General features: G+C 40.4%; 1 protein-coding gene across 1 annotated transcript in view; it reads left to right on the top strand.

The window, feature by feature from the left end:
- The first annotated feature begins 4,115 nt into the window (after positions 1-4,115).
- Positions 4,116-14,635, top strand: part of LOC129830028 (protein piccolo-like) — a 59,987-nt gene continuing 49,467 nt past the window's right edge. The window contains exons 1-15 of the mRNA XM_055892174.1: positions 4,116-4,209; positions 4,593-4,630; positions 4,740-4,874; positions 5,067-6,316; positions 6,472-6,496; positions 6,649-6,734; positions 7,030-7,124; positions 7,401-7,435; positions 8,043-8,185; positions 9,721-9,773; positions 9,870-9,915; positions 10,023-10,127; positions 10,591-10,651; positions 10,932-11,077; positions 12,884-12,958. Coding sequence (XP_055748149.1) covers positions 6,212-6,316; positions 6,472-6,496; positions 6,649-6,734; positions 7,030-7,124; positions 7,401-7,435; positions 8,043-8,185; positions 9,721-9,773; positions 9,870-9,915; positions 10,023-10,127; positions 10,591-10,651; positions 10,932-11,077; positions 12,884-12,958 — 975 coding nt within the window. The 5' untranslated portion in view covers positions 4,116-4,209; positions 4,593-4,630; positions 4,740-4,874; positions 5,067-6,211. The remainder of the gene's footprint in view (positions 4,210-4,592; positions 4,631-4,739; positions 4,875-5,066; positions 6,317-6,471; positions 6,497-6,648; positions 6,735-7,029; positions 7,125-7,400; positions 7,436-8,042; positions 8,186-9,720; positions 9,774-9,869; positions 9,916-10,022; positions 10,128-10,590; positions 10,652-10,931; positions 11,078-12,883; positions 12,959-14,635) is intronic.

Here is a 14,635-nt window from a genome sequence, read left to right as displayed (position 1 = left end):
AATACTGCATTTTAAAAGCCTGTTATATTAAATGAAGTGCCCTTTAAAAAAGACCAGATGGAGAAATGAATCAATCTGAATATAAAGACTTGCTAAAGTAATCTTCTAGGTATTTCATTACTTTAACATAATGTTTCCTAAAAGTTCAAACATAGTTACATTTCATTTCAATTGTGTTAATGTTCTAGGAACATTCTCCAACTAGTTTGGGGATGTTCACAAATAGTTCAGAGAATGTTGTGAAACAGAATTCTTGTCACGACTTCTACCGAAGTCGAAGCCTCTCCATGTTCGGGCGGTGCTCGGCGGCCGACGTCACCGGTGTTCTAGCCATCATTGATCCATTTTTTGTCTTGTCTTCCTACACGCCTGGTTTCAATCTGACTCATTACCAGTTGTGTATTTAACCCTCTGTTTCCCCTCATGTCTTTGTCATAGACTGTTTGATGTTCAGATTCGTGTTGTTTGTATTGGTGCGCGATGGGTCGTCGTACCCACTTTGTTTTATTGTTATTATAGTTTTGGAGTTATGTTTTATTTATTGTTATTAAACAACTCCATTACCTTACGTTTGATTCTCCTGCGCCTGACTTCCCTGCCACCTATACACACGACTCTGACAATTCTTCTGTGGAAATTTCAGTACTTTGGCATAATGTTTCCTACAGGTTTTTTCATGGTTCTATTTAAAGCCATCTTCTTAAATTGTTCACGGACGGAACATTAAGAAAACGTTTTTTAAAAACCACAAGAAAACTTTAGTAACGTTCAGAGAATGTTCTACGAATGTTATTTTAAAACATATACATTCTGTTCTCAGCATCAACAAAACTTTCTCTATCCTCTATCTCGGTGGTTCCCAAACTTTTTATAGTCTCGTACCCCTTCAAACATTCAAACTCCAGCTGCGTACCCCCTCTAGCACCAGGGTCAGCGCACTCTCAAATATTGTTTTTTGCCATCATTGTAAGCCTGCCACACACACACTATACGATACATTTATTAAACATAAGAACGAGTGAATTTTTGTCACAACCCGGCTCGTTATAGGACCAGGGAACATATAATAATAATCAATAATTTTGCTCTTTATTTAACCATCTTACATATTAAACCTTATTTGTTCATCAAAAATTGTGAATAACTCACCACTGGTTAATGAGAAGGATGTGCTTGAAAGGATGCACATAACTCTGCAATGTTGGGTTGTATTTACAGACTGTAATTTTCCACACAGTCTGTGCCTGCATTTAGGTTTCATGCTAGTGAGGGCTGAGAATCCACTCTCACATACTGTAGGTATGTGGTTGCAAAGACCATCAGTGTCTTAACAGTGTGATTTACCAAGGCAGGATACTATGAGCACAGCCCAATCCAGAAATCTGGCAGTGGCTTCTGATTAAATGAAATCTTCACAGAACCGCTTGTTGCAATTTCGATGAGTCTCTCTTGTTCAGATATCTGTAAGTGGACTGGAGGCAGGGCATGAAAGTGATAACGAATCCAGTTGTTTGTGTCATCTGTTTCGGGAAAGTACCTGCGTAATTGTGCACCCTACTCACTCAGGCGCTTTGCTATATCACATTTGACATTGTCCGGAAGCTTGAGTTCATTTGCACACAAAAAATTATACAATAATGGAAAGACCTGTGTGTTGTCATTGTTAATGCAGACAGAGAAGAGCTCCAACTTCTTAATCATAGCCTCAATTTTGTTCCGCACATTGAATATAGTTGCGGAGAGTCCCTGTAATCCTAGATTCAGATCATTAAGGCAAAAAAACATCACCCAGATAGGCCAGTTGTGTGAGAAACTCGTCATCATGCAAGCAGTCAGACAAGTGAAAATGGTCAGTAAAGAAAACTTTAAGCTAGTCTCTCAATTAAAAAAAACAGGTCAATACTTTGGCCCTTGAAAACCAGCGCACATATGTATGTTGTAAAAGTGGTACATGGTCGCTGCCCATATCATTGTATAGTGCAGAAAATACACAAGAGTTCAGGGGCCTTCCTTTAACAAAGTTAACCATTTTCACTGTAGTGTCTAAAACGTCTTTCAAGCTGTCTGGCATTCCCTCCGCAGCAAAAGCCTCTCGATGGATGCTGCAGTGTACCCAAGTGGCGTCGGGAGCAACTGCTTGCACGCGCATTACCACTCCACTACGTCTCCCTGTCATGGCTTTTGCGCCATCAGTAAAGATTCCAACATGATCAGCAGCTACGTTTGGCTACATACGGACCATTCGTGGAACAGTTAATGTGATTTGATGTTAATTATTTGACTAGACTACTTGTATTTGACATTGTTTTGTTATTTCGCTGAACACTAGAGGGTTTAATTTTATTTTTGGCAGTGAAACGAGACAACTCAGGCGAGAAAAAAAACTAACCCAAATGTATAGCCCCGTTGGAAAAACAAAAAATATATTTTTTTCTAATGTGAATCACATTTTATTTGTCGTACCCCCGATGGCATTGCGCGTGCCCCTGTTAAGTGTGTTCAGGTGTGTTGGGCGTGCACACCGAGTGCTTGTTTCCTTTGAAATGTGGTCTGGTTATAATAGACTAAAATTAAAAAAACATGGTATGCTAGTTCTGTCCTGGTGGCGGAGTGGACTAATTCCATGGAAAGAGAACAGAAGATTATAGGTTCAAATCTCACTGATGCTGTACCAATGTGTTTGGATAATTAACGCCTAAGCAAATGAAATTCCATGTGTCCTACCTTTGCTTAGAGTTCAAAACAGCTAAGCTAGCAGTCTTATTGAAATGTTCTCAGAACATTATTTAATAACCTATACTTTCCATTCTCTGAACATTAATAAAAACTCCCAGAAAACATTCAGGGAACCACAGAAAAACCTTCTCAGAACCTCCCTGCAACCTAAAAATGAATGTTCTTAGAACAGGCAAAATGTTGTCAGAACATTTCAAAGACTGGTTATACTCTTTTTGGACATTTTCAGGTGTTTTGTGGTGGAAAACTGAACGGTTGAGCATAACAGGTCAACCCTGTTACCCATAGGTAGACAGGCAATACATGTTTTAAGAATACATTTTTGGGGGGTGAAGCTTGCATTCAATTGCCACTTCCTGATGCACACAACAAGCTTCCATCCCCCTGTCACAAGTTTAAAAAAAAATCAAGGTGAACATGTGCTCTTTATGACAGACTGTTAACATTTGGTGAAATAAAAAGTATTCTTTGACCAAGTTACACTTCTCAAAATGCACCGAAATGGTGGAACGACCCCTCTCACTCAACTACCCATATAACTATCTCTCACCCAGTCATCCTCAAAAGCTCTGATTGCTCACCTGGAGTCGTCAGCATACAATATTTAGGTGATCTTACGGGAAGCAAAGCACAACTTTAGAAACTGTTGATACTTATTATTATTTTATTATTATTCTACTGCGCTGCCACCTGTAGCGCCAAAACCGTAAACGCTACCAACACCAAAACAACTTCAAAACGTCCAGACTATGACTGGCCAGAGCAAGCTGCTCACCAGTGGTATAAAGTATTTATGTAAAATACTTTTAAGTACTACTTAAGTGTTTTTTGGAGGCATCTGTACTTTACTATTTATATTTATTACAACTTTTGCTTTACTACATTCCTAAAGAAAATTATGTAATTTTTACTCCATACATTTTCATTGACACCCAAAAGTACCTGTTACATTTTGGATGCTTAGCAGAACAGGAAAATGGTCAAATTCACGCACTTATCAAGAGAACATCCCTTGTCATCCCTACTGCCTCTGATCTGACAGACTCACTAAACCCAAATGTTTTGTTTGTTATGTCTGAGTGTTGGAGTGTGCCCCTGGCTATCCGTAAATAAAATAAAGACAGGAAAATATGGCAGTCTGGTTTTCTTAAAATAAGCAATTTAAAATGAATTACACTTTTACATTTTGATACTTAAGTATATTTGTGCAATTACATTTACTTTTGATACTTAACTGAATTGACTGGTATAGTGATGTTGGAAACTCCGTCTAGCTAGCCAATGCCTCCACTAATCCAGTGCTTTTAGATTTGTGTGAAGCAGTGAACAAGTGTACACTTCGAGAGAAAGGAGACACACTTTGTGTGCAGTATCTGCGCACTAGACACACGGTGCGCATGCTGGTTTACCAGTATTTTCGCGCGCTCCAGCATCCTTCACTCGACTCACAACTTCACTGAGGAAAACTGACAGGTAGCTAGCAATGTTGATAGTTTGCAAGCTAGAATAACATCTATTTTGTCAAAAACGAAATGTATTCAGTCACACTATTTACGATCACAATTGTGTATTTACAGAATGGAGTGTGTAATGTTGTTATGTTCAATGTACAGGAAAATGAACACGCTAACGTTATGTTCTGAATTGTTAACTTTAGCTAGCTACTGTAACGTTAACTGTTAACGTTAGGTAGCTAACGTCGCCAGCTAAGGTTAGCTATCTTATATCTGAGTGACAACCTGCTTTTTACGTCTCTGGTGACAACACAGTATGACACTTATTGTAAGCTAGCCAGCTTTAGCTAAGGATTACACTTATCTAAAGAAGATCCACTTTCATTTAATGATCTTTCACAGTGGGTGAATGTATGATGGCACCTCCTCAGGACCCACAGGTAAAAAAACTGTTCAAAGTATGTGAAAATTGTAACGTTCGTTCTATTAATTTAAACGTGGTATCTGCTAGCTAGCTATGACATGTATCTGCTAACCCTGTTCTTGCAGTTGGAGAAGCTGGTTGATGAGGTGCTTAAGAACAGCAATTTTCAGGCATTGGGTGACTTCTTGCAAGATGATGAGGGAACAACTTGGAAATGTTCCAAACAATTCCTCGCCAAATTGGACAAACTTGTTAGTAGGGTAAGGATGGACTGTAACTTTACATTCTTCTGCTCAACTCACAAGTTTTAAATGTCTTTGGATGCTTTTGCTCAGGAGTAATCCCACGTGTTACTTGTGAATAAATAAAGTAGCTAGCTAAGGACAGTATTCACATTCTTCCCTGTTTTGGTTTAGTGTTTTATGTGGTTCATATTTTCTTACCTTGTTTAGGAATTAGATCACAGAAATGTCAAGCATGCTTGTTTGGGACTCGCAATCCTGCACAAATTTGGGAAAAACCTGGCTTTACCTGGAGGTCAAGGTTTATCTGGGATGGTACTCCAAGGTCTTGTCAAAAAGATAAGTATTTCAACCCTATTATACACCCAGTTGCCAGTATATTAGGTATACCATCCCGTTCATGAAAACAGTTTTTTCCTACAGACAGTGAGTCACGTGGCAGTTGCTTGCTATATAACGCAGGCAGACAGGCATCGAGGCATTCAGTTACTGTTCGATTTAACATTAGAATGGGCAAAACGAGGGACCTAAGCAACTTTGAGCGTGGTATGATCGTCAGTGCCAGACGTGCTGGTTCCAGTATCTAAAAAACAGCCAGTCTCCTTGGCTTTTCACGCACGACAGTGTCTAGGGTTTCCCGAGAATAGTGCAACAAACATCAAGTCAGCGGCAGTACTGTGAGCGAAAAACAGCTTGTTGATTAGAGGTCGAAGGAGAATGGCAAGAATCGTGCAAGTAATGGGCGGGCCACAAACAGGCAAATAACGGCACAGTACAACAGTGGTTGTCTAGAACAGCAACTCGTCAGTCCTTGTCACAGATGGGCTATTGCAGCAGACGACCACTTCAGGAGTGGGGTTCACCTCCTATCAGCTAAAACCAAGAAGAAGCGGCTCCAGTGGGCACGTGATCACCAACACTAGACAATATAGGAGTGGAAAAACATAGCCTGGTCCGACTAATCGTGGTTGCTGTTGAGTCATGCTGATGGCAGAGTCAGGATTTGGCGTAAGTAACATGAGTCCATTGCCCCATCCTGCCTGGTGTCAACAGTACAGGCTAGTGGTGGTGTAGAGGTGTGGGGAATGTTTTCCTGGCACACGTTAGATCCCTTGATACCAATTGAACAATATTTCCACGCCCTGAAAAATTCAGACTGTTTTGGATGCAAAGAGGGGGTCTGACCCGGTACTAGGTAGGTGTACCTAATAAACTGACCACTGCGTATATGGCCACCCTACATTTATAACCATATTATATCAGGCTTATAGGCTTATGCTTGTTGTATGAACTATACATTATGTGAATATATTTATATTGAGTGGTGGATTGAGTGAGTATCTGTCTGTGTGCACATGGTGCAGTGGTTTGAGAAAGCAAGGCTGTTGTGGATCGAGGCATGCACACAGAAGAATGAGACCTTGCTGAACCTAGCTGAAGACTTATTTGACTCTGTAATGGTGAGCATTGAATGTGGAAATAGTCAAATGTGCTTGACCAGACAATTGCTGTTTATAAAATAGTTAAACTTAAGTAGTTTATTTTCTAGCAATTTTTTTCTTCTAAATTTGCACTTTAGCTACCATTATCTGCAGCTTTGTTTTTCCTCCAATAGGTTGTTCATGAATCAAGTCAAGAGGGTATGTGTGCACTTTTTAAAAACTTATTCTGAAGTTTTTGCTCCTATTGTCTTATCATAAAGCATGCTAGGACACAAGCATGTCCGGGGTTAACTGATAACTTGTCCAATACATTAAATTAACTACATTTATGACTGATTCTTTTTTTTTAGGAACATATCAGGTCACTGAATGCTTTCTACATCTCATTGGCCAGCTGGCTGCAGATCCAAGAGTCCACATAATGATACAAAAAGAGGTGAGGGAGAGTTATTTCAATGGAGACCAAAATAATGCCACATTTCTGAAGTGTATAAAGAATATGTCCTATAAAGTGATCTACATGGGTTCAGCTGCATAAGTTACTACTATAATGGTTTATATAATTTTTTGCATTATTGAGGCAAATGAACCAACTTGGGTCTCATTGCCCAAGTCTCTGAACAGGATAGTGTAGTTCAATGACATGGTTTTACACTTCAAGATCGTTTTTTAATGACATTTAAAACGTGCTTTTCAGGTACATTGACTTGAGTTCATGTCATTTTTCACAGGCTATTCGGAAACTGAACATCATTCTGGATAAGATCCCAGCGGAGCTCAAAAAGGAGAAGAAGATCTTATCGTCTCAAGAGGCCTCGGATGTAATGTATGTGACGCAGAGGGCTGTATCCTGATACATTCAATTCTTTACTTCAAATGATGGGTGTATTCTATTTATCATTTCACTGTGGCCATCTGTAATGCCCTGTGTCAACAGAACCCCACAGTAGGTGATAACTAGTGGTGGGTAGCTATATCAATAATTCAATATGATATTGATATAGCGAGGAATGTCGTGACCATTGAATTCTATTGATTGGTTTGTTGGTTTGTTGGTTGATTGGTTGACTGGTTTGTCTGGTTTGTCTGCTTCATTCCACAGGAACAACCTGGCCAGTCGAATTGTAGATGGTGGAGGTAATTGCCCCTCCAGTGCCCTGTTATGGCATGCGTTAGATTTCAACCATAGTCTTTGTTGAGCAATTCAATGTAAATTTAATGTGAAATCAGCAAAACATTTCACCGTGTCATTGGGCCATGTCATTTCGGGCTCCCGAGTGGCGCAGCGTTCCAAGGCACGATGCTAGAGGCGTCACTACACACCCTGGTTCGATCCCGGGCTGTATCACAACCGGTTGTGATAAGGAGGCGCACAATTGGCCCAGCGTCGTCCGGGTTATGGGAGGATTTTGCCAGCGTAGGCCGTCATTGTAAATAAGAATTTGTTTATAATTGACTTGCCTATTTAAAGGTTAAATGAAATAAAACCATTAAATACATTTAGTTTAAAAGTTGGGTGAAAAAAATACAAAATTCCTTTACGTTGATTACTTTTTGCAAATCCAATCAGTTTCCCACGCTGATTTAACGTCATCACATTGAATTATTTTGTTGAAATGACATTGAAACATTGATTCAACCAGTTTTTGCCCAGTGGGATGCTTACATTAGAGGCCACATACATATACAAACACTTTCTCTCGCCCACTCTCTCTTTTTCTCACTCTCTTTCTCTTCTCTGTAGATTATGATCTGCAGATAGCCTTGATGGAAGCCCTGTGCAGGATGACCACCCGTGCCCAGAGGAAGGAGCTGGCTGACAACTGGTTCTCCATGGAGTTTGTTGCTAGCACCTTCAGTAAAATTCAGGACTCTGAGTTTGAGACGGTAAAGCCTGGCCGTTATAGCAAAACCCAGGTCGGGATTCAAACAACATCTCACCTGGCCACACTGGTTGAAACAACGTTGTTTCCACGTCATTTCAATGAAATTACATTGAACCAACGCGGAATAGACGTTGAATTCAAGGGAGGGAAAGTACACAATTGGCATACTTAAGTAAAAGTAAAAATACCTTAATAGAAAATGACTCAAGTAAAAGTGAGTCACCCAGTAAAATACTACTTTTAGACCAAAAGTCTAAACCTATTTGGTTTTCAATGTACTTAAGTATCAAAAGTACATTTCATTACTAAAATATACTTAGGTATCAAAAGTAAAAGTAAAAATCATTTCAAATTCCTTATATTAAGCAAATCAGACGGCACCATTTTATTTTTTAATTTACGGATAGCCAGGGGCACTCCAACACAGATATAATTTACAAACTAAGCATTTGTGTTTAGTGAGTCCGCCAGATCAGAGGCAGTAGGGATGACAAGGGATGTTCTCTTGATAAGTGTGTGAATTGGACCATTTTCATGTCCTGCTAAGTATTCAAAATGTAACTAGTACTTTTGGGTGTCAGTGAAAATGTATGGAGTAAAAATTACATTCTTTTCAAAAGGAATATAGTGAAGTAAAGGTAAAAGTTGTCCAAAATATAAATAGTAAAGTACAGATACTCAAAAAAACGACTTAAGTAGTACTTGAAAGTATTTTTACTTAAGTAATTTACACAACTACTGGAATTGACATCTGTGCCAAGTTCGATTGCACTTGAATTGACTTTGAATTGTGCCGCTGTGATTCAGCAGTTTAACCACAGGCTTGTTACTAGGTAGAAGGAGTCTAAATTAGTGAAAGACAATGCCATATGATTGAAATGACCATATACACTGAGTATACAAAACATTAAGAACACTTGCCAGTTTCCTGTGTGTATCAAGAATGGTCCAGCCAACTTGACACAACTGTGGGAAGCATTGGAGTCAACATGACCAGCATCCCTGTGGAACGCTTTCGACACCTTGTAGAATCCTGGGGCGGCAGGGTAGCCTAGTGGTTAGGGCGTTGGACTAGTAACCCAAAGGTTGCAAGATCAAATCCCTGAGCTGACAAGTTAAAAATCTGTCGTTCTGTCCCTGAACAAGGCTGTTACCCCACTGTTCCTCGGCCATCATTGAAAATAAGAATTTGTTCTTAACTGACTTGCCTAGTTAAATAAAAAATAAATTAAAATGCCCTAACAAATTGAGGCTGTTCTGAGAGCGAAAGGGGGGGTGCAACTCAATATTAGGAAGGTGGTCCTAATGTTTGGTCTACTCATTGAACAGCAACTTAAAATTTTAATTCAAGAACAAAAATATGATTGAGCAGTAATTGACAGCAACGCAAAGCAATTTGCCGCTGCCTGATAGATGGTTTAAATCCAGGCCCCAGTGTTTGCCAATGCCATCCATGTTGTTGTATGAATTTGGCCTGTTATGTACGTTTTATTCTATAATGCTTAATGGGACAATGTGCAACGTGTCTTTTTGCAGGACTGCCGCAGGTTTCTAAACCTTTTGAATGGGATGCAGGGAGATGGGAGAAGGTACACAGACACACATTTGATTAGTGATCACACTGTAAAACTCACACGGCTCTACGACTATATCACAACATATGCCTGTTGTTTTTCTGCCCCCAGAGTGTTCTCCTACCCTTGTCTGGAGGTGTTTCTGGACAAACATGAGGTCAGTCCCTACACACACACAGTTAATGCATGCAAACCAAATGTTTTTGAGTTGCTTAAGAGATGTTCAATTTGGCCGATTGAGTCAACTGTGATGTGTGCCCCCAGTTGCTGATGCCCTCTGATGAGAAACTGGAGGAGTTCTGGATTGACTTCAACCTGGGAAGTCAGAGCGTCTCCTTCTACTTCTCTCTCGCCGATGAGGATGCACAGGTACCGCTGACACTTGACATGACTGTGAACACTAAGGGGTGGTTTCCCGGACCTAGATTAAGCCTAGTCCTGGATTTTAAATCATTCTCAATGGAGAATCTCCATTAAAGTCCAGAGCTATGCTTCATCTGGATCCAGGAAACCACCCCTTACTGACCATCACCAAGGTTTATTTGACGTACAGTAATGCACAAAGTGAAATGAGTCCTAATCTGAATGTTGATCAAATCTCTTGCCATAGCCACATGGCTTACTTTTTCTATTTTGTATAATCTGTATAATATATGCATCAATTCTTCACTCTACCATTGGCAGCATTACATGCTATATTTGGAATTTACTTTCCCTCAGAGTCTAGAGTTCGTGTTAGGTGGATAGGATAGATTCAGAATTAGGGGGATCAGTGGTAGGACTGGTTACCCTTGCAGGTCAGCAAAACATTTGTATTGGAATTTTTCCACAGGAGGGTCAGTGGGACACAGCCTGTATCCCTGAGAATGAAGTCCACAGTTACACGGTCACAGGTAACCAAACGTATATGGACATACACTCACCTTTTCGCTCAGCCCACAAGTCAAAGCTAGCCGTCTAATGCCCATCTAGTAGGGTGGAAAGAATGTGTTGCATAGAACAGATATGATTGTCTGCCATGGCGTCAACTCTATTCAATACATTTATATCTGCAAAGTTTCTGCACATTTCATATTACTAAAAACGCCCTGGTGTGTGTGCACTGAAAACGCCCTTGTGTGTGTTTGGGAAAACACCCTGCTGTGTACTTTCACGTGTGTGCTCTCTGTCCAGAGGAGGGTAGGAGGAGGGTGCTGAAGCTAAAGCTGACAGAGCCGCTGTGTGTGAGCGGGGTGGAGGGCTCCCACCTCACCATCCACTTCAGCTCCTCCCTGGACATCATGCATGCAGCCAGGAGCGTCTACGGAAACAAGAACAAAGTGGGTAGCGTTTATATCTACCGCAGTGTATTCATTAGTGCGCACCGTAGGAAAACATTTTGCAACAAAGAACGTTTTCCAACACAAATTAAAGTTTCTTATTGGACAAGTTCAGGTATGTCCTTCTCCGGTTCGGCAGGTTTTGTTCTGTTTGGTTTCTAGTGAATACTACCCTGCTAACAGGAGACAAGATGGCCCCCAACTGAGAACTGTGGCCCTATGTAATGTCTCGCAGTAGGAGTGCAGGTCTAGGATCAGCCTGTCCATGTAATATTATTCTTTGTGAACTACAAGGCAAAACTGATCATAATATTTTTGTTTTTTACAGCTTTTTCCCCGCAGACTTCACAAATCAATCCATGATAATGAATGTGTTTTTTGGCCTAACTGTTGGAGGCTTAAAGTGCATTCGGAAAGTATTCAGACCCTTTGACTTTTTCCACATTTTGTTATGTTACAGCTTTATTCTAAAATAGATAATTTGTAAAAGTTTTTTTCCATCACTCTACACACAATACCCCCTAATAACAAAGCAAAACATTTTTTTACATTTTTGCAAATTTATTACAAATAAAAAACTGAAATATCACATTTATGTAAGTATTCAGACCCTTTACTCAGTACTTTGTTGAAGCACCTTTGGCAGCGATTACAGCTTTGAGTCTTCTTGGGTATGACCCTACAAGCTTGGCACACCTGTATTTGGGGAGTTTCTGATATTCTTTTCTTCAGGTCTCTCCAGAGATATTTGATCCGGTTCAAGTCCAGGCTCTGGCTGGGCCACTCAAGGACATTCAAAGACTCCTGCATCGTCTTGGTTGTGTGCTTAGGGCCTTTCTCCTGTTGGAAGGTGAACCTTCACCCCAGTCTGAAGTCCTGAGCACTCTGGAACAGGTTTTCATCAAGGATCTCTCTCTGTACTTTGCTCCGTTCATCTTTCCCTCGATCCTGAGTAGTCTCCCAGTCCCTGCCGCTGAAAACATCCCCACAGCATGATGCTGCCACCGCCATGTTTCACCGTAGGGATCGTGCCAGGTTTCCTCCAGACATGACTTTTGGCATTCAGGCCAAAGAGTTAAATATTGGTTTCATCAGACCAGAGGGGACTTTTGGCAAATTCCAAGCAGGCTGTCATGTACCTTTTACTGGTGGAGTGCTGAATTGATAGTTCATTCTGGAAGACTCTCCCATCTCCACAGAGGAACTTTGTCAGAGTGACCACCAAACTTCTTCCATTTAAGAATGATGGAGCCCACTGTGTTCTTGTGGACCTTCAATGCTGCAGCATTGTTTTGGTACTCTTCCCCAGATCTGTGCCTCAAATAAATCCTGTCTCGGAGCTCTACGGACAATTCCTTCGACCTCTTGGCTTGGTTTTTGCTCTGACATGTACTGTCGACTGTGGGACCTTGTGTGCCTTTACAAATCATGTCTAATCAATTGAATTTACCACAGGTGGACTCCAATCAAGTTGTAGAAACATCTCAAGGATGGTGAATGGAAACAGGATGCACCTGAGCTCAATTTTGAGTCTCATAGCAAAGGGTCTGAATACTTAAGGAAATAAAGTATCATTTTTTTATTTTTAATAAATGTGAAAAAATGTCTAAAAAACAGTTTTCACTTCATCATTATGGGGTGTTGTCTGTAGATCGAAGAGGGAAAACGTATTTAATTCATTTTAGACTAAGGCTGTAACGTAACACAAAGTGGAAAAAGTCAAGGGATTTGAATACTTTCCAAATGGACTGCATATCTTGGGGGCGATATACTGATACAAAGGCCTGTTTCCTTGTTTCCTGTCAGTCGTTTGTGGGCAAGAGAAGAACCTCTGTCGTGAAGACCACAGTCAAGATTGTTATGGATGACAACTGCTCCCAGGTAAGCATTTGCATCCTGTATCTACTCCCTGTTCATCTTACAATGAGACAGAAATTTTACAGTGGAAAGTCTGCACTCTCGGATTGTAATGATAGTTCATACGGGTTTCTCCCCAAAAACTGTAAGATTGGCGCTGTCCTACCTTGTGGACTGGCTGCGCGACTATGTAAACCCCCCCAAAAAATATTTGTTACAAAAAACGAATATAGTACCAATCAAATGTTAGTACACACCTACTCATTCAAGAGTTTTTATTTATTTTTACTATTTTTTGCATTGTAGAATAATAGTGAAGACATCAAAACTATGAAATAACACATATGGAATCATGTAGTAACCAAAAAAGTGTGAAACAAATCAAAATATATTTTATATTTGAGATTTTTCTACTCTAGGCATTCTCTCAACCAGCTTCATGAGGTAGTCACCTGGAATGCATTTCAATTAGCTGGTGTGCCTTGTTAAAAGTTAATTTGCGTTTGAGCCAATCAGTTGTGTAGTGACAAGGTAGGGGTGGTGTACAGAGATAGCCCTATTTGATAATAGACCAAGTCCATATTATGGCAAGGACAGCTCAAGTAAGCAAAGAGAAACGACAGTCCATCATTACTTTAAGACATTAAGGTCAGTCAATCCAGATAATTTCAAGAACTTAGAACGTTTCTTCAAGTGCAGTCGCAAAAACCATCAAGCGCTATAATGAAACTGGCTCTCATGAAGACCGCCACTGGAAAGGAAGACCCAGAGCTACCTCTGCTGCAGAGAATAAGTTCATTAGAGTTACCGGCCTCAGAAATTGCAGGCCAAATAAATGCTTCAGAGTTCAAGTAACAGACACATCTCATCATCAACTGTTCAGAGGAGACTGTGTGAATCAGGCCTTCATGGTCAAATTGCTGCAAGAAAACCATTACTACAGGACACCAATAAGAAGAAGAAGAGACTTGCTTGGGCAAAGAAACACGAGCAATGGATATTAGACCTGTGAAAATCTGTCCTTTGGTCTGATGAGTCCAAATTTGAGATTTTTGGTTCTAACCGCCGTGTCTTGGTGAGACGTAAATTAGGTGAACGGATGATGTGCGCATGTGTGGTTCCCACCGTGAAGCATGGAGGTGTGATGGTGTGGGGGTGCTTTGCTGGTGACACTGTCAGTGATTTATTTAGAATTTAAGGCACACTTAACCAGCATGGCTACCACAGCATTCTGGAGCGATACGCCATCCCATCTGGTTGGCGCTTAGTGGGACTATCATTTGTTTTTCAACAGAACAATGACGCAACACAGCCTGTGTAAGGGCTATTTAACCAAGAAGGAGAGTGATGGAGTGCTGCATCAGATGACCTGGCCTCCACAATCACCCGACCTCAACCCAATTAAGATGGTTTGGGATGAGTTGGACCACAGAGTGAATGAAAAGCAACCAACAAGTGCTCAGCATATGTGAGAAGTCCTTCAAGACTATTGGAAAAGCATTCCAGGTGAAGCTGGTTGAGAAAATGCCAAGAGTGTGCAAAGCTGTCATCAAATATATTTAGATTTCTTGAACACTTTTTTGGTTACTACATGATTCAATATGTGTTATTTCATAGTTTTGATGTCTTCACTATTATTCTACAATGTAGAAAATAGTAAAAAATTAACAAGTAGGTGTGTCCAAACTTTTGACTGGTGCT

This window comes from Salvelinus fontinalis, chromosome 31, assembly GCF_029448725.1.
Source record: "Salvelinus fontinalis isolate EN_2023a chromosome 31, ASM2944872v1, whole genome shotgun sequence".
NCBI lineage: Eukaryota > Metazoa > Chordata > Actinopteri > Salmoniformes > Salmonidae > Salvelinus > Salvelinus fontinalis.
Note: the sequence above shows the minus strand (reverse complement) of the source record. Positions and strands in the feature narration are given on the sequence as shown.